The sequence below is a fragment of the Oncorhynchus gorbuscha genome, linkage group LG10 (assembly GCF_021184085.1).
Source record: "Oncorhynchus gorbuscha isolate QuinsamMale2020 ecotype Even-year linkage group LG10, OgorEven_v1.0, whole genome shotgun sequence".
Classification (NCBI taxonomy): Eukaryota; Metazoa; Chordata; class Actinopteri; order Salmoniformes; family Salmonidae; genus Oncorhynchus; species Oncorhynchus gorbuscha.
The window spans coordinates 10592964-10616285 of record NC_060182.1 but is presented as its reverse complement, the minus strand read 5'-3'; the positions used below and the strand labels follow the sequence as shown (position 1 = coordinate 10616285).

The following is a 23322-nucleotide window of genomic DNA, read 5'->3' as shown; positions in this document are numbered from 1 at the left end:
CCTATATGTTAGAGAAGAGCGAGGAAGGCGAATTCCACAGAGGGGAAAGAGTGAGCAAACTACACAGATCTGAGTCAGCCATGGGCACTTCTCAAATATCTTTAAATAAAACATATAATCATGTAATTCTTACATGCCAGCTTTACAAATTCTCAAATAATACTTCTTACATAAACACATATTTTCATGTGGGCGATCAATTAATTTGGGACTTTTAGCCTAAATTACAATAAACACCAATAAAACACATTTGAGAAGTGGCTATGACACCAATCCACCAGACTGTCTAGTAAATCTCCAAAACTATTAAATTGTTCTATTGAGAACATTCAAATTTTTCTCCTCAGTGGAAAGCAATCTGAAAATGTAAAACTCTTATCAGTGCTTTGTAGAAGGCACACATCTATAGATTAAACATATTTCAAGCAGTTAATGAATCAATATGTATCAAGCATCTCACCCAAACATTCAACTGTCTGCAATGTTATGTTTGCAAGTGTGATTATGGTACAGCTGATGCGTCTGTCTCTCTGCACGTTCCTCTGCCCAGGCATTGCTGACACAGGAGGAAAGCTTGGCATGGGCCCTCAAATCCTGAAAAGGTTCTACAACTGTACCACTGAGAGCATATTGACTGGCTGCATCACTGCTTGGTATGGCAATAGCACCGCCCTCGATCACACAGAGGGTTGTACGGACAACCCAGTACACCACTGGGGCTGAGCCCCCCCCATCCAGGACCTCTATAACAGGCGGTGTGAAAAATTGTCAGACCCCAACCACCCAAGCCATAGACTATTTTCTCTGCTGCCGCACAGCAAGAGGCACTGGTGCATCAAGTCTGACAACAACAAGCTCCTGAACAGCATCTATTCCCAAGCAATATAATAAATAGCTAACCTTGTATCTTTATTTACCTTTTGTTTCAATATTTGTTTCTATGCACACTGTCACTGTCACTGTCACTCCAACACACACCCAAACACCCACTCCATCATCACCCACTCACACATAATATGCAAAAACATTTAGAATGACTCTACACACCCTCACTCACATACAAGCTGCTGCTACTCTGGTTATCTTGTATGCTGTTGCCTAGTCCCCTTGCCCCTATACATATATACCTCCATCACTTAACATGTACATATGGTATTGGAAATTACTTAAAAAAAAAAAAAATCCTGTATATAGTATGCTTACTTACTTTGTATATTTCTTATACCTCGTGTTTTTTCCCCAGTGCTTATTGAATTGTTGCATTTTGAGTTTGCAAGAAAGGCATTTCACTGTACTTGTGCATGTGACATTAAATGAAACATTCCTGATCTTACAACGCCTGGAACGTTATTTTATGCATCACCTAACCATGCATGTCATATGTTCTGGCAATCCGTTGATGATGTGGCACGCCACCATTGGTTGATGCATGCAACGTCTGAGCAGGGGATGCGACCTCTGATAGATCATCAAATAGAACATCTCTGGATCCACCCTGATTGATTGATTTTGTTTGGCCCTCTGAGCAGAGATTTCAGTTTCAGTGAATAAAGTTGTGGAGGTGCCCATGGGGCTGAAGATTAGAGGTGTCCGTTGAGAGAAAGTCAGGTTGAGGTTGCTATGGTCAGAGTAGTACAGAAAGTGTCGAGCAGCGAAGAGAGTGGTTTCTTGGCATTCATAGCTATGGTTGTCAATTGTACTGCAGAAATAGATCAAAAGTCACAGAAAATAGAGGTTGTGGTGACAGCAACAGAGAAATACTTGGGATTGCGAGGTTTTACTGCAGAACAGATTCAGGGGGTGCTGAGTGGCAGTGTTCTGTCCTCTCAGACCATTGGTCTGGAGCAGTACTAAGTAGAAAATACTTGAAAGTACTACTTAAGTCGTTTTTTGGGGGTATCTGTACTTTTACTTCACTACATTCCTAAAGAAAATAATTTACTTTTTATTCCATACATTTTCCCTTACGCACAAGTACTTCTTACATTTTGACAGGAAAATTGTCAAATTTACACACTTATCAAGAGAACATCCCTGGTCATCCCTACTACCTCTGATCAGGCGGACTCACTAAACACAAATGCTATGTTTGTAAATTATGTCTGAGTGTTGGAGTGTCAATCCGTCAATACATTTGTATTTTTAAATGGCGTCGTCTGGTTTGCTTAATATAAGAAATTTGAAATGGTTTATACTTTTACTTTTGATACTTAACCCTTGTGTGGTGTTCAGGTCTGTGGGACACATTTCCAATGTTTACTAAAATAAAAATGGTTTTGTGAAGAATATGTAAAAAAAATATATATATATATAAAAAACATTTTCAGTGAGTGCACACACTTGTGCACACTGTACACAATGTCTTGCGGGAAGCTACACAATGTTATTACAATACATTTTTTTAAATGCTGTATTTTCCCACACTTTTCCCACAATTTTGTAGTACCATATCACAAATCAAATAAATGTAGGTACAGTAGGTGGCGGTGAATCTACCGTCTATTGGATGCGATCCGCCAACACAATTCCGAAGAAGAAGACATTCAGGGCCGCTTCCGGAGGTCGGACAGACTGTCCTAAATAAGTTTGGGAGAGAGACCGAAGCGGCACAATGCTGATGAAATAAGGCTGGGTGCTTTACGGATCCATCATAACAGTGAGTAAGAGTTACAACTCCATTAACTTAGCTATTTTTTTTTTTTTTAGCTACCTAAATAAATTCAAGTAACTAAGTAATTAGCTAACTAAATATAGTTTTTCCTAGCTACAGTAGCATGCTGCCTCGTTGCTATAGCTACGTTAACAAGTTAATTAGTTAAATAAGCTGATTTTTGACCTGCTAGCTAACGCTATCTATTTGTAGTATTTGTTAACTTCGTTTAACTACCTAGTTAAATGAAGTTTGGTAATCCTGTTTAGGTAGTCTTGTGAGCTTGACAATCTATTTTTGCATTTGTAACTAGCTAGCCTGTCTGCTACTGTAACTCGGTAGGTGTTCTTTCCCTTCTAGTTGTTGACAATACATTGTGCACGTTGGCGCTCTTGTCTTGGTTGCATACATGTGTGTTTTTAGTGTTTTTAAACTATCAAAGAACCGATAACTAGTTAGATAAAAATAAAAATAAAGTAGCTATTGTCCCCTACTCGAAGTGTCTGGTTTCGGGATTTCTGTTATTCATAAACTACAATGTTTCCAGTCAAAAAGTTCTAGTTGTGGGTGTAACGTTAGTCACCTAGTTGACCTGAGCAGTTACCATACGAAATAATGATTTGATATTTACTATTATAAGATGACTTACACCTACATGGATTTCTTGTAGGTTGTACACTAAAACTTACTATCTGAAATCAAATGTAATGTCAAACTATTTCCTAGTGGTCTGATGGGATGGCTTCTAAGCTATTGGACAGACTCCGACGGACACTGTTCAAAGAAGGAGAAGTAGTTGCTAGGGAGTCAACTGATGTACCAGAGGACAGCTTCCCAGAGAGTTCTGAGTTAGAGGACGACACAGAGTGTCTCTCAGAGCGGCTTGGGGGAACACTCTGCTTCGATGGGGAGAGAGCCATGGAATCAGAAGACCCAGGTGGGGCCTCGGGACCAGACAGTGACTCAGACTTCCTTGGAGAGTCCGTAGAGGATGGATTCAGCAGCACAGGTAATGTAGATCTTTGCAGCAACTAAAATAGGTGCCGTTACTAATTTCAGTGCTGGTACTGTTTTATATTTAGTTGCAGGAACTTTGCAATCCTTTTTGAGCTAATATTCTGAGGTGCAGGAATGAAAGCAATAGAATATTTGAGGTTGCTGCTGAGCATCCACAACTGTGATTATGTATGGACAATGATATACTATTAGGCACAGTCAACTGAAACAGTCTGACCAGAATAACAATAGCATTCATTCCATGGTATCCTGTTTTCTTGAAACTGCATATTTCCTTGAAGGTTTTTCAGTCTGATCGTTCTCAGTTTAGATGAGTGGTTTTAGGGCAGTCTGAGCTGATGTCTCTCATTGTTCCTCAGACACCAGCACAGTGGGCCTGTCTCCTGGAGGCTCATCCCTGCTCACATGTCAGCTGCAGGAGAGCTGGAGGAGCTTACAGAGCTGCAGTGTGCCTGAGAAGCTGGTGTTTGAAGTGACTGATGCCAGTGTGGTGCCAGAGAGCTCCTCCAAGTATGTGGTAAGTGTGAAACAGCAGAGATGAAAGTCTATTCCCTGGCTAAGCCTGTGTGTGACATCTCTCCCTCTCCTCAGCTCTACACCATCCATGTAATCCAGTCTGGGATGTTTGACAAAACCCCGGCCGTCATCACCCGGCGATACACCGACTTTGAGCGTCTGCACAGCCGCCTTCGCCGTCGTCACGGGGACCACATGGAGCGTGTCTGTTTCCCCCGCAAGAGGCTGCGCAAGAACTTTGTGGCAGAGACCATCGCCAAGCGGAGCCGGGCGTTTGAGCAGTACCTGGCCCACATGCACTCGCTGGCTGAGCTGCGGCGCTCGCCCACCTTTCTGGAGTTTTTCTACCTGGGTGACCTGCAGGCTGGCCAGATGCTGATGCGTGTGGGCCGTTACCAGGAGGGCCTAGGCCCTCTGCTCAACGGCCTGAGGCTCCAGGAGAAGCTAGGCTGTGAGCAGCAGGGGATACAGCAGCCTCACCACCAGCAGCGCACCCACTGGCTCTTCACCCTGTTGGCCCTGGTGACCTGCTTCCAGGAACTGGAGCAGCTGGGAGAGGCCCAGGAGTACTGTGACCGAGCCCTGAGGGACCTGGCCCCCTCACAGGAGGCCCTGCAGCAGCACCTCTTTCACCCACTGCTCATCCCTCTCCTCCAGACCAACGTCAGATTGTCGTGGAAGATCTCCAAGGATAGGCGGCGATGGGAGGTGCTACTACAGGAGATCCAGGACTCTGGGGCTGATGTAGGGAACCAGCCCAGCCTGAAGGAGTACCTGATGAAGGAAAACCTGGTGGAGAGCGAGGGAAACACTAAGGCCAAGGTCAAACGGGACGACACCACTTAACCCGAAGATAATGGTCCTCCAGTTAGTTATGAGGAATGCACTTCATGTAGCCTTGCAATGAGGTATTTGGTCTCTTTTGACATGTATTTTCTACAGCAGTCTGGACTGTTAGCCATTCTAATATATACACTCAACTGACCAAGTCATACACAATAAGCAGAAAACAATCAGATTGTATAGAATGTCTCTAAAGTTCCAAGTATTCACTTAGCTTTACCATGTAAATTGAAAACACTAAAGTTATTTCAATCATTATATTTATGATACAGCTGCTTTGTAGCAAATACTAATATTTTAATTAAACATTGTTTTTCCAGGTCAATATTTCAAGTACTGCTGCTTTTAAAACCTTTTTCTTTTAATTATGCCATTCAGAATCTTGATGTGAGTGGATGAATAACTTTTAAGATAAAAAGGATCACAGTTCATTTTGATAAGGGAACAGGGATTTTCAAAGGCACATTTTCCACTGACTCATTTTCTACCTGTTACACGTGGGTGTTATTTGCTTGTTTACACAGTAAAGAATTGAGGGAAAACAATAGATGTCTGAGCTCTCGACAAAGCACTCCTAAATCTGTCAGGGAATTTTAACCAACCTTAGGGAATTGTTAATAGGCCAGATTATTCAGAGAATGTGTTTTATTGATATGCTTTGAGTATGCAGCCTCTGTACCTTTAAATTTGAGTCAGTATAGACTTACATGAGGGAAACGCAAGTTAGTCTACGTTGAGTTCCAATTCTCAGATTTGGTCCCCTTCATATGCCATAAGGGGGAGTGAGAGGGCACAGGGAGGGAGCCAATTCACAGCTGGAAGTGTGTGAGAATGTTTTAGACAAGAGGTATGATGGAACGGTGTATTTTTGCCACATTAACTGATAGGTCCTGTATTACAGAGCACAGTAACCATGCGATTTGGTGCAAAAAAAAAAAGGTACCTTCCTACTCTGAAAGAATAGGCTGTAGTTGTCGTACTGTAATTGCTTGAATGACAATTCCAAACGAATGTAAAGATGTTAGCCTAGATTAAAATACTAAGCACTTGCAACAATGTATTTCACAGTGCCTGCCTGGTTTGCTTTTATATTGTGAACTCTAGCCTTAACTCTGTTTACTTAACCAAATCCTATTTTCAGAGTACATCCTCAGTTATTTCCTTTGTCTATGTATTCACTTTTTAATATTATTGGAATAAATCTATCCTAAAAATGTAGTGAAGGCTTTTACTCTTTCCATTTGGAAGAAATTGCATACTATTACTGGCATGTTTGTATAGATAAACACAGTTAAAATCAAATACATTTTACTGATGTGCTTTCAGAAGATAACATTTAAGTTTCCATTTCTCTAAGAGGAGCCAATACAATGGCGACATTGACAAGTAGACGTATACCAAACCTCTGCGTGCTTCAGACAAACATTTGGATGCTAGTCATGGCGCTACTGTAGTAATCTCTACATCGGTACTATATTTCTAATATAATGGATGGACGTGTTGCTTCCTGCTTTGCCGTAGTATCACTTTCCAATGTTGTCATCTGAGGTGTGTTTGCGACAGTGCAATGCCATTAATCAGTTGCTCTGATTGCATGGACCAAGAACAGAGATGGATCATGTTCTTTCTCCAGACATTACTGGAAGCGTTGAAGCCTTTTTAAGGAGAAACAAATGGAGGGGAATTACAAAGAACCCAACCTCAGTAACTCAGTCCTGTCAGCATCAGTCACAACTAAAAACATGTTTAACATGTGATTGATTGGTTCTGTCACAGACCGTTGGCTGATCTTGGATAGTATCGATAGGCTTAGCGGACTCAGTCTTTTGGCAAAGCGTGGTGGCACAGTAAGACAGGACATCAATCAGGGTTTGTTGGACATCGGATGGTTTCCTCCAGCAACACTGGGGGACATGCTAGCTGCACCAGCTCCTCCTCCTGACTGGACATCCACAAAGCCCATCCGCTGCCGCCTCTTCCTCTGATCCGTCATCTACACAGGAAACAGTATGTCAGCCAGCCAGGCCAGGGGCATCCTCCTGGAAACACTAGCCTATATCATGAGGACATCAGTTAACCAAATTGTACTAGTTCTACCATTTTTTTTCTTCAAAATAGATCAGCATCATAGGCATCTTTTATTTTGTCATTATAGTATGCTAATTTCCCTTGATAAGAGATGTGAATAAGTGCATTGTATATTGTTCTGGAGCTGGCCAGCTCCTCAATGTCTCTGACGAGACTAGGGGCTAGATTCTATCCGTACTGCTGAAGAGCCGTGACATCGTTTGATTTGACATTTAAAAAGGTAATTTCCGATTGAGCCGACATGCAGCGTTTTAAACCGTAAATGAATGCTTCGCGAACATGAGGACATTTAATTTTCAATCGCACTATAAAGTGGCTCTTCCGCAATACGGCTTGAATCTCGGCCTGTGTGTTATACCTGCTCTTTGAGCTCTGTTAGCTGTCCTGTGAGTTGGCTGACCACGTTCATAGTGGACGTCAGTCTGTCCTGCAGGTTCCTCATCTCGTTCTGGTCACCGTCTCCATCCGTCACCACCAGGGACATGGCCTGCATGCGGGGGAACCAGTCCAGGTTCTTACTCTGAGACAGACGGGGGGAGGACATGTAGAATCAGTGGCAGTGCTCTTCCCTAGCAACAGATGACCCCAGAGACAAAGGTATCCATTGCTACTTATAATAAGGATATGTTGTAAACTGGTTTCAGTGAGAGTTATTCTAGAGGTGGTTGTGTTAACCAATTAAAATAGAACTCAACCAGCTATTGCTGTACCTTTATCATGAGGGCCACATAACTCTCTGGTCCAGTGTAGTCCGTCTTGTTCTTCTCGCGAACAAGCACGATGAAATACAGGTAGTTCCAGATGTTGTGTTCCAACTTTATGTGCTCCTCAAAAGACACTGTTTTATTGTCAAACTTGTCCCTCTCCAGACCTGCAGGGAGTTTCAGGTTGAATGTTCAGATTGCATAACATGAGGTCATAATCACACCATGGTTATTTTTTTTGTTCCTTTCACCAAAAAATCTCACCACAGATGAAGCAGGTGGTCTTGAGGACCTCCTCTTTCTTCTGTTTCTCACTACGTAAGTCAGCGAAGGTGTCGATGATGACACCAAAGATCAAGTTGAGTACGATGATGATGACAATGAAGTAGAAGAGGAGATCGTAGATGACGCGGGCTGGGAACAGTGACTCCTGCAAGGTACGCAATGACGTCAATTGTTCAAATGTAAATATGAATGTTGTACTCTGACATGAAGTGATACTGATGGCTTGTAAGTAGGTTAATGTGTGTGGTGAGTCTTCGTTCGTACGTTTTTGGAGGGCCTGCGTAGCACGTCTCCCACCCCGCCACCGTTCCTCAAGCCGTGGTTCAGCACAGTGACAATGCACATGAGCAGAGTGTCACAGGCCCGCTCCGAATTGTTCTCCTCTGCTAAACCGTTAAATTGTTTAGCTATGTACCACTCACACCAGACTTTTTAAAGCACATTTTACAAATGATCCAAAATGTGTTTTATATTATTTAACGTTTATTTCCTATCCAAACCAATCATACGATGAGGGTGACTTAACAATTAAAGGAGCAATAGTTGACTTACTAAGTAGAGACAATAAATAGAGACTAACCCTCAGGTTCAGCAGGGAGTCCTGACTTGGCAGTGCAGCTGACTCCATCTCTACTGCAGCTATTCAGGAAGTCTTGGGATGCCTCCTCATTGCCATGTCGCCCTGCAGAAGATGATCCCAAATTAAATCCCAACCCTACAGTATACCATACACTGAACATAAAGTACTTTTTTAGTTTTTGTTTAAAAAAAACTGATTCGGCTTATCAACCAGCTAATTATTAGAATCAGGTGCGCTAGAGGAGGGTTGGAGTGAACACCTACAGGAGGGTAGCTCTCCAGGAACAGGGTTGGAGTGAAAACCTACAGGAGGGTAGCTCTCCAGGAACAGGGTTGGAGTGAAAACCTACAGGAGTGTAGCTCTCCAGGAACAGGGTTGGAGTGAAAACCTACAGGAGGGTAGCTCTCCAGGAACAGGGTTGGAGTGAACCTACAGGACGGTAGCTCTCCAGGAACAGGGTTGGAGTGAACCTACAGGTCGGTAGCTCTCCAGGAACAGGGTTGGAGTGAAAACCTACAGGACGGTAGCTCTCCAGGAACAGGGTTGGAGTGAAAACCTAAAGGAGGGTAGCTCTCCAGGAACAGGGTTGGAGTGTAAACCTAAAGGAGGGTAGCTCTCCAGAAACAGGGTTGGAGTGAAAACCTACAGGATGGTAGCTCTCCAGGAACAGGGTTGGAGTGAACCTACAGGATGGTAGCTCTCCAGGAACAGGGTTGGAGTGAAAACCTACAGGAGGGTAGCTCTCCAGGAACAGGGTTGGAGTGAAAACCTACAGGAGGGTAGCTCTCCAGGAACAGGGTTGGAGTGAACCTACAGGAGGGTAGCTCTCCAGGAACAGGGTTGGAGTGAAAACCTACAGGACGGTAGCTCTCCAGGAACAGGGTTGGATTGAAAACCTACAGGAGGGTAGCTCTCCAGGAACAGGGTTGGAGTGAAAACCTACAGGAGGGTAGCTCTCCAGGAACAGGGTTGGAGTGAAAACCTACAGGAGGGTAGCTCTCCAGGAACAGGGTTGGAGTGAAAACCTACAGGAGTGTAGCTCTCCAGGAACAGGGTTGGAGTGAACCTACAGGAGGGTAGCTCTCCAGGAACAGGGTTGGAGTGAACCTACAGGAGGGTAGCTCTCCAGGAACAGGGTTGGAGTGAACCTACAGGAGGGTAGCTCTCCAGGAACAGGGTTGGAGTGAAAACCTACAGGAGGGTAGCTCTCCAGGAACCCTGCCATACACTGACCAATGACCATACATGTTTGCTTTTTATCATATGTTATTGTACCGTCCATACGCTGACTGCTAGTAAAGGCTACCTGTCTGATGGTCCAGTAAGGTAATTAGCCTTGCTCAAGCCTTGGCGTGCCATAATGTATCATAGGAGCATGAGCCTATATCCGTTTTCTGTAGCATGAGATAGCTTGATGTACAAGTACACCCCAATTACTTTTCAATACATTTCAAAACAAGTATTAAGAAGTAGTTGAATATTGGAATGTACTTGCAAAAAATACTACTCAAATACACTGACATAAATACACTCCCATGTATTTTATCCAGGTTTTTGAAAGTACACTACATGACCAAAAGTATGTGGACATGTGCTCATCGAAAATCTTATTCAGAAATCATGGGCATTAACATGGAGTTGGTCCCCCCTTTGCTGCTATAACAGCCTCCACTCTCCTGGGAAGGCTTTCCAATAGATGTTGGAACATTGACGTGGGGTCTTGCTTCCATTCAGCCACAAGAGCGTTCGAGAGGTCAGGCGTTTCAATTCATCCCAAAGGTGTTTGATGGGGTTGAGGTCAGGACTCTGTGCAGGCCAGTCAAGTTCTTCGGCACCGATCTAGACAAACCATTTCTTTATGGACCTCGCTTTGTGCACGGGGACATTGTCATGCTGAAACAGGAAAGGGCCTATCCCCCGACAGCCCCAGATCATTATTCCTCCTCCACCAAACTTTACTGTTGGCACTATGCATTCGGGCAGGCAGTGTTCTACTGGCATCCACCAAACCCAGACTCATCCATCGGACTGCCAGGTGGTGAAGCGTGTGATTCAACACTCCAGAGAACAAATTTCCACTGATAACAGAGTCCAATGGTGGCAAGCTTTACACCACTCCAGCTGACGCTTGGCATTGCGCATGGTAATCTTAAGCTTGTCTGCGGCTGCTCGGCCATGGAAACCCATTTCATGAAGCTCCCGGCAAACAGTTATTGTGCTGCCGTTGCTTCCAGAGGCAGTTTGGAACTCAGTAATGAGTGTTACAACTGAGGACAGATGTTTTTACATGATACAGCACTTTGCGATCCTGTTATGTGAGCTTCTGTGGCCTACCACTTCGCGGCTGAGCCGTTGTTGCTCCTAGACTTTTCCACTTCACAATAACAGCACTTACAGTTGACCAGGGCATCTCTAGCAGGGCAGAAATTTGACGAACTGACTTGTTGGAAAGGTGGCATCCTATGACGGTGCCACATTGAAAGTCACTGAGCTCTTCAGTAAGGCCATTATAATGCCAGTGTTTGTCTATGGAGATTGCATGGCGGTGTTCTCGATTGTATACACCTGCCAGCAACGGTTGTGGCTGAAATAGACGAGTCCACTAATTGGAAGGGGTGTATGTATGTGTAGTGTACTTTCAAATACAATTTGGTTGACTTTGGTTTTAAAAATAAGCATTCAAATACTAAAATAAAAGTACTTGTTTTGGGATGTGTATTTAAAAATACTAAAATACAATGTATTTAAATAACAAAACCAGGTCTGAACTGAATGCTAGTCTATTGCAGGGCCTTATCCCCAGTCTATCTCCTTAATGCTGAGTGCCAAGCAGAGGTGCATCAGGGTCCCATTTCTTGCAGTCTTTGGTATGACTCGGCCGAGGGTGGAACTCCCAATATCAGGGCGGACACTCTAACCACAAGGCAAATGAGTTGGTGATGGTCCAGTAAGTCAGGTGTCTGCGGCACGGTCTGTCTGAGTCTCATGGTCCAGTACCTGAGGTTATCTGAGGCAGTGGGTCCACCTCCATGATGAAGTCATTCTTGAGGCAGAGGAAGCCCACGATGGAGAACAGGTAGACCAGGATGATGGCCAGCAGGGCAGTGAGCAGGATGGAGCGCCCATTCCGGGTCACACTCTTTATCACGTTGAACAGCGTCTCCTCTCGGTAGATCAGATCAAACAGCTACACACACACACAACAAAAAGAGCAAAAACAAATCCTAGGTTCTTTGTGTGTATGTAGATGTGTGTGTACGCTGAATGATGTAATGCCAGGTGATTGGTACTTATTGCCAGTAATATTATTAACATAACGTTGTGAGTCATAAGGGTCACCCACCAGGAAGCTGTAGAACAGCTCGTGGACACAGAGGCCCAGGGTGCTGGTCAGAACGTAGGCCAGGTGATAAAGGAACTCCACGTCCATCACCATCGCACGGTAGCCCATGATAAATGTCCCGTTGTTGCCCACAAAGCTCACCACAAACACTATCTTATTTATCAGCTGTGGAGAGGAACAGATGAACAGTCATTGGATCACCATGTTGTCACTGATATTCAGCATATTTATCGATAAGTTTAACAGAACCCGGCTCTAAGCCTACGAGACCAATCCTAATCTCCACATAAATGTTTCACTTAGTCTCCCAGTTGGAATTAACTCAAGTGAGGCTTACATTGAGGGTTCCCAGTAGGATGAGAGTGGGACCGATGCCAAAGTGGTAGATGGAGCGCAGTATAAGGGCCACGGTGAAGGGCCTGAGGCCGTAACCCTGGGAGAACATTCCCATGACAGATAGACCCAGGAAGCCCCAGAACAGCATGGACAGCATTGAGTCGTCTATCGCACCTAGGGGACAGCAATCACAACATGAAACATTTAGTTTCTTTGTCTTCAATAAGTACACAGGATGAGGATTCTGGGAACACATCCACACCAGTGGAGGCTGCTGAGGGGAGGGCAGCTCATACCACTCCATTCCAGCCATTGTTATAAAACATGGTTTTCATATGTTTGGTATCATTCCCTTCCAGACATTATTATGAGCCGTCCTCTCCTCAACAGCCTCCACTGACACACACAAGCCTCACCTTGGCCTGAGTCGTAGGGGTAGAAAAACGCGATGATGAGGTTGATGAAGACGGCCAGGTTAAAGGAGATGCTGCCCCAGGTGCTCATCCTGCGAGAGAACCAAAACAGCACCGGCATACCTGAAACACAAACACCCTTCAGTGCTTCTACACCTGCATTGCTTGCTGTTTGGGGTTTTAGGCTGGGTTTATGTACAGCACTTTGAGATATCAGCTGATGTACGAAGGGCTATATAAATACATTTGATTTGATTTGATTTTATCACCACACAGCATCCTGTGAGTGAGTGAGTGAGTGAGTGAGTGAGTGAGTGAGTGAGTGAGTGAGTGAGTGAGTGAGTGAGTGAGTGAGTGAGTGAGTGAGTGAGTGATTAAAGCCAGTAGGACTTGGACAGCGGCATCAGAAGAGCCAAGCTTATATTTTAATAATTTAGACACTTTTATACAGAGCAACAGTTAGTGTATTCATCTTAAGATAGCTAGTTGGGACAACCACATATCACAGTCATATTAAGTAGATCTTGGCCTCAATAAGTAGTTATCAGCAAAGTCAGTCTTAGTAAGAAAAGACCGGTGCGAATGTTAGTTCCTGGAATTGTTTTTGCTTACTGCGGAGCTTCTTCTGCCATTCCATCTCGTTGTGGAGGAAGGAGGCCTGCTGGAAGAAGTGTGTGACCTTGCTGCCCTGCTCGTCCTGCTCGGTGGTGTTGAACACACGGAACTTGGACTCCTCCATCAGGAACTCACAGATGGGATGAATGGGGAACACGATCTGCTCCATGCTGCGGTCCTCACGCACAATCTGACCGGAAGACAGACGGACAGGGACAAGTTAGGACAGTGGTCTTTTGCAGTCGGGCACTTCAAGTGAACTTCAGACTATTCACAATGAGCAAGCTTGACTACTGTAGTACGGGGTGAATTGAGGGGAGAAGTGTGGCTGTGGAGACCTCTATCTGTGAAGTGTGTTGGTCATAGAACTCCAGTGGATCCTGCTCCTCGTTCAGCTCTCCAGGAGAAACAGAGGTTCAGCCAGGAAGTCAGCAGGAGAGGTTCAGCTTCAACATCTGCAGGAAGTCAACAGGAGAAACAGGTTCAGCTCAGGAAGTGTTCAGCTTCAGAGGTTCAGCTGCAGGAAGTCAACAGGAGAAACAGAGGTTCAGCTGCAGTAGGTCAGCAGGAGACTGCAGGAAGTCAGCAGGAGAAACAGAGGTTCAGCTGCAGGAAGTCAGCAGGAGAAACAGAGGTTCAGCTGCAGGAAGTCAACAGGAGAAACAGAGGTTCAGCTGCAGGAAGTCAGCAGGAGAAACAGGTTCAGCTGCAGGAAGTCAGCAGGAGAAACAGAGGTTCAGCTGCAGGAAGTCAGCAGGAGAAACAGAGGTTCAGCTGCAGGAAGTCAGCAGGAGAAACAGGTTCAGCTGCAGGAAGTCAGCAGGAGAAACAGGTTCAGCTGCAGGAAGTCAGCAGGAGAAACAGGTTCAGCTGCAGGAAGTCAACAGGAGAAGAGGTTCAGCTGCAGGAAGTCAACAGGAGAAACAGAGGTTCAGCTGCAGTAGGTCAGCAGGAGAAACAGAGGTTCAGCTGCAGGAAGTCAACAGGAGAAACTCTCCTGCTCTTTTTGAACTTTTCCTGTTGAAAAACTATATCCCAGTAATGTACACACGGTTAAAGGTAAAAATATATATAGTTTGAGCATCTTCTACCCCCCCCCCAAGAAGACTGGAGTAGGACTAACAACATCAGAGAGCATCATTAGTGAATCAAAACATCCTGGCTTTCCCCATTCAGCTTGTGTTTCCATTCTAGATCCACAGCTACTCCTTCCAAGGCATGATTTATGTTAAACCGTTTCCAGGCATATAAATGAAATACGGATATGCAAATATCCCCATTGGACGGCATGGTGCTTGCAATGCCAGGATAGTAGGTTTGATTCCCGGTCCCACTCATATGTAAAAAAAAAAAAAAAAAAAAAAAGTTTTTTAAAATGTATGCTCAGATGCTTTGGATAAAAGCGTCTGCTAATTATCTTATTATATTAAAATCCGTTGTTAAACAAAGATTGCAGTGAGTCTGCTACCATTGATGCGAGCAGCTGTAGCATAGACGTAGAAGTAATGTGAAGGGAGGCCGTTCACAGAACAACTTCCTCCAATTAATAAGAAAACCAGATATACTGAAACCTTGTACAAACGAACAGACTTTAAAATAAACACACATTATAAAGGCTACAAAGAATGAACAGACAAACGTGATGAAACGAGAGCGAGAAACACTGACCATAGAGGATATACCCTCCTCTCCCGCTTCGGTCCTCTTTGCAGGTTTCAGCAGATTGAGCAGGATCTTATTGTGCCTCGCCAGCTGACCAACACATGGCCCACAATCATAAGCATAACAGGTGAAAGCATTATTCTCTAACATTAACTAATTACGTTATTAAAGGAGTGCATCAATATACTTCGTTAATCTGAAGAGGACCATTACCTGAAGTGCCAGGATGTAAATGTTGTGGCCGACCTCTTGAGGTGACACCACTCCAACTTCACACTCACTCTCCTGCTGATAGGCTTTCTTTATCACCTCTACCTGGGGGCAGAGTAAAATACTGATGTAGGCTGACGTCTACTGTGCGATTCTGTACCGTTCTGTGTGTGGCCGTTTTAGAGGTTAGTTATAAAGAAGAATGAGGAAAAAGAAGAAGAGATGGGTCTTTGCTCTGACCAGTTCCCGAGGTCGGAGGTTAAACAGTATCCTTTCTGCGTTCTCGTTGTCATGGCGACTCTCCATCAGAGCCAGCAGCAGCTTGGACGCGTTGTCCTGGAAACAGGAGAAACAATACCGTCACTGACCATGTCATTTCAGAGGTACGACACAGAGAGGAGTTAGGACACAGAGATCTGTATTTATAAAGTAGAACAACAGGAAGTGAACCTTGAGCTGCAGCACCATCTCCATGCGGTAACAACACAGAGGACTGATGTCATTCAGTATGAGGGCCGTGATGATGTCGATGCCGTTGGACTCATGGGCCACTATACAGGTCTACAGAAACAGACTGTTATTATCACAACATGACAAACATATGTGTTATGTCTTTAACCTCACAGAACTTTTAATAAACCTCATTTCTGGCGGTATTATCAAAGTATCTGTCTGAAGAAAAAAAAAACAATTCTGTCGAACTGTGTGCGATTATCTGACCTGGTTCTCGTGGCAGGGGCCCTGGCAGTACTCTGTGAGCGTCTCCAGGGTCTGGGTGATGAGGACCACGTTGCTCTCGTTAATGTAGAGGCCCAGCAGGCCCAGGCCTCCTGTGGTGCTGCCACACATGATGTCCAGAAACTGCAGTGTCTCACACACCAGGTTGTAGTTGGTCTTGTTGTTCTGGCAGCGCAGGAAGTTCTGGGAGGGAAAAGGAAGGATGGTCAGTCATGTTGGGTCGCTGGGTTAAACAGACCATTTTCAGTTTCATCACCCGTAGCTACCTCATAGGTGAGTTTTGTATAATGACGACTGACTGTTTAGACCTCAGCAGAAAGTAAATTGCAGTAGTATCAGTAGTAGTAGTAGTAGTATCAGTAGTAGTAGTAGTAGTAGTAGTATCAGTAGTAGTAGTAGTATCAGTAGTATCAGTAGTAGTAGTAGTATCAGTAGTAGCAGCAGCAGTATCAGTAGTAGTAGTAGTAGTATCAGTAGTAGTAGCAGTATCAGTAGTAGTAGTAGTAGTAGTAGTATCAGTAGTAGTAGTAGTAGTATCAGTAGTAGTAGTAGCAGCAGCAGTATCAGTAGTATCAGTAGTAGTAGTAGTAGTATCAGTAGTAGTAGTAGTAGTATCAGTAGTAGTAGCAGTATCAGTAGTAGTAGTAGTAGCAGTATCAGTAGTAGTAGTAGTAGTAGCAGTATCAGTAGTAGTAGTAGTAACAGTAGTAGTAGTAGTATCAGTAGTAGTAGTAGTATCAGTAGAATCAGTATCAGTAGCAGTATCAGTAGTAGTAGTATCAGTAGTAGTATCAGTAGTAGTAGTAACAGTAGTAGTATCAGTAGTAGTAGTAGTAGCAGCAGCAGTATCAGTAGTAGTAGTAGTAGTAGTAACAGTAGTAGTAGTAGTAACAGTAGTAGTAGTAGTAGTAGTAGCAGTATCAGTAGTAGTAGTAGTAGTAGCAGTATCAGTAGTAGTAGCAGTAGTAGTAGCAGCAGCAGTAGCAGCAGTATCAGTAGTAGTAGTAGTAGCATCAGTAGTAGTAGCAGTATCAGCAGTAGTAGCAGTAGTAGTAGCATCAGTAGTAGTAGCAGTATCAGTAGTAGTAGTAGTAGTATCAGTAGTAGTAGTAGTATGAGTAGTAGTATCAGCAGTAGTAGGAGTAGTATCAGTAGCAGTAGTATCAGTAGTAGTAGTAGTATCAGTAGTAGTAGTAGTATCAGTAGTAGTAGTCAGTAGTATCAGTAGTAGCAGTAGCAGTAGCAGTATCAGCAGTAGCAGTAGCAGCAGCAGTAGCAGTAGTAGCAGTAGTAGCAGCAGTAGTAGCAGTATCATCAGTAGTAGTAGCAGTAGTAACAGCAGTAGTAGTAACAGCAGTAGTAGCAGTAGCAGTAGTAGCAACAGTAGTAGTAGCAGTAGTATCAGTAGTAGTAGTAACAGTAGTAGTAGTAGTAGTAGTAGCAGTAGTAGTAGTCAGTAGCAGTAGCAGTATCAGCAGTATCAGTAGTAGTAGTAGTAGTAGTAGTAGTATCAGTAGTATCAGTAGTAGTAGCAGTATCAGTAGTAGTAGTAACAGTATTAGTATCAGTAGTAGCAGCAGCAGTAGCAGTAGTAACAGTAGTAGTAGTAGTATCAGTAGTAGCAGTATTAGTATCAGTAGTAGTAGTAGCAGCAGCAGTAGCAGTAGTAACAGTAGTAGTAGTAGTAACAGTAGTAGTAGTAGTAACAGTAGTAGTAGTAGTAACAGTAGTAGTAGTAGTAGTAGTAGTAGTAACAACAGTAGTAGTAGTAACAGTAGTAGTAGTAACAGTAGTAGTAGTAACAGTAGTAGTAACAGTAACAGTAGTAGTAGTAGTAACAGTAGTAGTAGCAGTATCAGTAGTAGTAGTAGTAGCAGTATCAGTAGCAGTATCAGTATCAGTAGTAGTAGTAGTATCAGTAGTAGTAGTATAGTAGTAGTCAGCATCAGTAGTAGTAGCAGCATCAGTAGTAGTAGTAGTAGTATCAGTCAGCATCAGTAGCAGCATCAGCAGTATCAGTATCAGTAGTAGCAGCAGTATCAGCAGTAGTAGCAGTATCAGTAGTAGTAGTAGTAGCAGTAGTATCAGTATCACAGTAGTAGCAGTATCAGTAGTATCAGTATCAGTAGTAGTAACAGCAGTAGTAGTAGTAGTAACAGTAGTAGTAGTAGTAGCAGTAGTAGTATCAGTAGTAGTAGTAACAGTAGTAGTAGTAGTAACAGTAGTATCAGTATCAGTAGTAGTAGTAGTATCAGTAGTAGTAGCAGTATCAGTAGTAGTAGCAGCATCATCAGCAGCAGTATCAGTAGTAGTAGCAGTATCAGTAGTAGTAGCAGTATCATCAGTAGTAGTATCAGTAGTAGTATCAGTAGTAGTATAGTAGTAGTATCAGTAGTAGTAGCAGTAGTAGCAGTATCGGTAGTAGTAGTAGTAGTAGCAGTATCAGTAGTAGCAGCAGTAGTAGCAGTAGTAGAAACAGTAGTAGTAGTAGTAGCAGTAGTAACAGTAGTAGAAACAGTAGTAGTAGTAGTAGCAACAGTGTCAGTAGTAGCAGTAGTAGCAGTATCAGTAGTAGTAGTAGTAGTAGCAGTATCAGTAGTAGCAGTATCAGTAGTAGCAGTATCAGTAGTAATAGTAGTAGTAGTAGCAACAGTATCAGTAGTAATAGTATCAGTAGTTGTATCAGTAGTAGCAGCAGTATCAGTAGTAGCAGCAGTATCAGTAGTAGCAGCAGTATCAGTATCAGTAGTAGCAGCAGTATCAGTAGTAGTAGCAGTATCAGTAGTAGTAGTAGCAGCAGTATCAGTAGTAGTAGCAGTATCAGTAGTAGTAACAGCAGTATCAGTAGCAGTAGCAGTAGCAGTAGTAGCAGCAGTATCAGTAGTAGCAGCAGTATCAGTAGTAGCAGCAGTATCAGTAGTAGCAGTATCAGTAGTAGTAGCAGTATCAGTAGTAGTAACAGCAGAAGTATCAGAAGCAATAGTAGTATCAGTTTCATCAATAGTAGTAGTAGCAGTATCTGTAGTAGTATCACTATCAGTAGTAGTAGCAGTATCTGTAGTTGTATAGGTAGTAGTATCAGTAGTAGTAGTAGTATTATTATCAGTAGTATCAGTAGTAGTAGTAGTAGTAGTAGTAATAGCACCAGTAGCAGAAACAGTAGTAGCAGCAGTAACAGTAGTACTAGTAGTAGTAGTAGTAGTAGTAGTAGTAGTAATAGCAGCAGCAGCACTAGTAGCAGCAGTAACAGTCGTTGTAGTAACATTAGCAGTAGTAGTATCAGTAGAAGCAGTAGTCGTACTAGTAGCAGCACCAGTAACAGTAGTCGTAGTAGTAGTAACAGTAGTGGTAGTAGTAGTGGTAATAGTAGTAGTAGTAACAGTAGTAGTAGTAGTAACAGCAGTAGTAGTGGTAGTAGTAGTAACAGTAGCGGTAGTAGTAGTAACAGTAGTGGTAGTAGTAGTAACAGTGGTAGTAGCAGTAGTGGTAGTAGTAACAGTAGCATAAGTAGTAATGGTAGTAGTAGCAGTCTTAGTAGTAATGGTATTAGTGGTAGTAGTAGTAACAGTAGTAGTAGCAGTAACTGTAGTAGTAGCAGTCTTAGTAGTAATGGTAGTAGCAGTAACAGTAGTAGTGGTAGCAGAAGTAGTAGTGGTAGCAAAAGTAGTAATGGTAGCAGAAGTAGTAATGGTAGTAACAGTAGTAGGAGTGGTAGCTGTTTCAGTTGAATCAGTTGTGCTTGTTCTGCCTCTCACCCACCTGTAGGTCCTGGTTGTGATTCTCACAGAGCAGCTGGAGGAAGCGTAGGATGGGTTTCATGATGAGAACTGCAGGGCCCATCTCTGTCTCTTGCTGATCAGAGACCGGGACAACGGCGCCAGGTAGAACCGACCCATCAGAGCCTGGCAGGAGACATACCAGGGAGGGAACCATGAACAAAGTGAAATGTAATATAATATATAGAAGTGAAATACAATATACCCGTACCATATAGACTTTGACACAATCATAGTTTTTTCTGTAAATTACAATAATTATTTCATAACCACGACAGTGGAAACCTGCATTTGACTATCTGAGATCAGAGTCGTGTCCCTCTCACCAGTCTGAAGGTCTTTGTTAGTCATCTCTCCCACGCTGACCGATACGTTGGCCTTGATGTCCATCTGAGCGTTTATCATCCGGTCGTGGAGGACCTTGAAGAATTTCTCTGACTTGTTGTCCCCCATCATCAGCTTGTAGAAGGAGTTCTGAAGAAAATCCACAAAAATGATCAGTGTGTTGCCCCCCTCCAGTAGTCCTAAGGCCATCTGGATGCTCTCCTGTGTTATAGCCTACCTGTATCTCTGTGTTGCCCCCTCCAGTAGTCCTAAGGCCATCTGGGTGCTCTCCTGTGTTATAGCCTACCTGTATCTCTGTGTTGCCCCCTCCAGTAGTCCTAAGGCCATCTGGGTGCTCTCCTGTGTTATAGCCTACCTGTATCTCTGTGTTGCCCCCCTCCAGTAGTCCTAAGGCCATCTGGGTGCTCTCCTGTGTTATAGCCTACCTGTATCTCTGTGTTGCCCCCCTCCAGTAGTCCTAAGGCCATCTGGGTGCTCTCCTGTGTTATAGCCTACCTGTATCTCTGTGTTGCCCCCCTCCAGTAGTCCTAAGGCCATCTGGGTGCTCTCCTGTGTTATAGCCTACCTGTATCTCTGTGTTGCCCCCTCCATCAGACATATGGCCATCTGGATGCTCTCCTGTGTTATAGCCTACCTGTATCTCTGTGTTGCCCCCCTCCATCAGACATATGGCCATCTGGATGCTCTCCTGTGTTATAGCCTACCTGTATCTCTGTGTTGCCCCCCTCCATCAGACATATGGCCATCTGGATGCTCTCCTGTGTTATAGCCTACCTGTATCTCTGTGTTGCCCCCCTCCATCAGACATATGGCCATCTGGATGCTCTCCTGTGTTATAGCCTACCTGTATCTCTGTGTTGCCCCCTCCATCAGACATATGGCCATCTGGATGCTCTCCTGTGTTATAGCCTACCTGTATCTCTGTGTTGCCCCCTCCATCAGACATATGGCCATCTGGATGCTCTCCTGTGTTATAGCCTACCTGTATCTCTGTGTTGCCCCCTCCATCAGACATATGGCCATCTGGATGCTCTCCTGTGTTATAGCCTACCTGTATCTCTGTGTTGCCCCCCTCCATCAGACATATGGCCATCTGGATGCTCTCCTGTGTTATAGCCTACCTGTATCTCTGTGTTGCCCCCCTCCATCAGACATATGGCCATCTGGATGCTCTCCTGGAAAATCTTGTTGTTCTTGGTACTCATTATGAGGTCGGTGAAGAGCTTAGTCCCGCCCTCCCTGTCCAGATGACACTGAACAGCAGCTACAGCCACCCAGTCCCTTTCCTGCTCAGCACCTAGACATACACATTAACTCATTAACACACACTGTAAACAGGAACACAGTATAAATAGGAACACAATCAGTATAGACATGCACATTAACACACTGTAAATAGGAACAGTCAGTAATAATCTTGTTCTATGCTGAATATAAACAAACCTGTTGCTCCAAGTTCAACCAGCTCTGACTTGTTGTTCTTCTTGTTGGTGAAGAGGTAGTTCTGTAGCAGCACCTTCCTCAGTGCAATCCCCTTATTGATGAGAAAAACATGGTTAGATTCTTACCCAAATAGTACCTCAATTACACACCTTCATAAAACCTTTATTAAATGCACTCCGATATTCTACTGGTCAATCTACCAGAACTACACTGACTGGTCATTGAGTCTTCACCTTCTCGTCAAAGTCCAGTGTACGTATGAGCATCTCCTGCAGAATCCTCAGAACCTTGATACAGAGCTTCTCGTCGGAGTTCATCAGGGCTTTAGTGTGCTGAATCAGTCTGGGCCACAGGTACACAGTGACAATGTTAGACCTCCGCCAACTCTTACCAAGACTTGCTCCACTCTATTGAACTAAAACTATTCATTGGAATGCCCTTTAACTTAGCATTTGGAAAAATGTGTATCTGTAAATTCCACTGCGTTGGTAAATAAATACACCCTCCCCATTTCAGAAGGGCAGACCCTTGGCTTACTTTGAGATGAAGCCTCCTGATTCGCAGCGTTGCCGTGCATCCGTTCCCTCCAGGAAGAGGAGTTCAGGCTGCTGCAGGACATCCACCAGCACAGACAGCTCTGCGTTCAACAGCGGCTTCAGACGCTCCTCCAGAGTCCCGATGATGTCCTGAACATGAAGCAAATCTACCTTTCATTTGACATTTTTAGTATTAAAATATCAACACACAGTAAGATAAAAGATGGATAACATCAGTGTAGAGGAATAATGTTTACATCACAGGAAAACAGAGAGAAGGGACAGGGTTATAACCCTGTTGGGTCAAACACCAAACCCTTAAGAACAGTGAAGAAACAGAGAGACGGACTGCTCTTTCTGTTGTGGCTATGGCTGAATAAAGTGATGGACACAGGAGGGGAATGGGAGCAGGGTGGATTATGGGTCCAACCTGCAGCTTCTCAATGATGTTCTTGTAGTCCCAGGGGTTGTTGGGGGCGGAGGGGCGGCTGGAGCGGGTGGAGCTCTTGTAGTTGGGGTTGGAGCGGGACAGAGAGTTGAGGGAACTGCTGCTCAGCATGGTGGTGATCTGAGACTCCAGGTCCAGGGGCAGGGATATGGAGCGGTTCTTCGCTGCACACATAAGATTGGAGAAAGTCATCATTAAGATCAAGGCAGTTAACCTACCATTCAAACGATGTAGAACAATCTTAAGTTATATCTACAAACCTTTATTTAACTTGGCAAGTCAGTTAAGAACAAATTCGTATTTACAATGACAGCCTAGGAACAGTGGGTTAACTGTCTTGTTCAGTGCAGAACGACAGATTTTTACCTTGTCAGCTCGGGGATTCGATCTTGTAACCTTTCGATTACTAGTCCAACGCTCTAACCACTAGGCTACCTGCCGCCCCCCGACTTAATTTGACCTTGTGTGTCTAGGCTCTGTATGGTCCTGACTGTAGCCCACCTCTGGGCCCTGTATGGCCCTGACTGTAGCCCACCTCTGGGCCCTGTATGGCCCTGACTGTAGCCCACCTCTGGGCCCTGTATGGCCCTGACTGTAGCCCACCTCTGGGCCCTGTATGGCCCTGACTGTAGCCCACCTCTGGGCCCTGTATGGTCCTGACTGTAGCCCACCTCTGGGCCCTGTATGGCCCTGACTGTAGCCCACCTCTGGGCCCTGTATGGCCCTGACTGTAGCCCACCTCTGGGCCCTGTATGGCCCTGACTGTAGCCCACC

The 23322-nt window shown here is 44.2% G+C and overlaps 2 protein-coding genes across 2 annotated transcripts in view; one reads left to right on the top strand and one right to left on the bottom strand.

The window, feature by feature from the left end:
• Nucleotides 1–2498: 2498 nt before the first annotated feature.
• On the top strand, nucleotides 2499–6244 carry LOC124045535 (sorting nexin-21-like). Its single transcript, XM_046364883.1, has 4 exons — nucleotides 2499–2656; nucleotides 3377–3659; nucleotides 4027–4184; nucleotides 4259–6244. Exons 2-4 carry the CDS (start codon nucleotides 3389–3391, stop codon nucleotides 5027–5029), a joined length of 1200 nt encoding a protein of 399 aa, XP_046220839.1. The 5' UTR covers nucleotides 2499–2656; nucleotides 3377–3388; the 3' UTR covers nucleotides 5030–6244.
• A 73-nt stretch (nucleotides 6245–6317) lies between these two features.
• LOC124045536 (inositol 1,4,5-trisphosphate receptor type 3-like) overlaps nucleotides 6318–23322 on the bottom strand; it is a 53413-nt gene continuing 36408 nt past the window's right edge. Inside the window, 24 exon segments of the mRNA XM_046364884.1 lie at nucleotides 6318–7019; nucleotides 7473–7634; nucleotides 7825–7985; nucleotides 8083–8248; nucleotides 8368–8489; nucleotides 8684–8785; nucleotides 11681–11870; nucleotides 12027–12191; nucleotides 12364–12536; nucleotides 12779–12898; nucleotides 13388–13580; nucleotides 13729–13804; nucleotides 15018–15142; nucleotides 15266–15367; nucleotides 15503–15598; nucleotides 15713–15823; nucleotides 15983–16183; nucleotides 19760–19902; nucleotides 20103–20250; nucleotides 21243–21418; nucleotides 21565–21655; nucleotides 21798–21906; nucleotides 22102–22250; nucleotides 22531–22712. Coding sequence (XP_046220840.1) covers nucleotides 6891–7019; nucleotides 7473–7634; nucleotides 7825–7985; nucleotides 8083–8248; nucleotides 8368–8489; nucleotides 8684–8785; nucleotides 11681–11870; nucleotides 12027–12191; nucleotides 12364–12536; nucleotides 12779–12898; nucleotides 13388–13580; nucleotides 13729–13804; nucleotides 15018–15142; nucleotides 15266–15367; nucleotides 15503–15598; nucleotides 15713–15823; nucleotides 15983–16183; nucleotides 19760–19902; nucleotides 20103–20250; nucleotides 21243–21418; nucleotides 21565–21655; nucleotides 21798–21906; nucleotides 22102–22250; nucleotides 22531–22712 — 3392 coding nt within the window. The 3' untranslated portion in view covers nucleotides 6318–6890.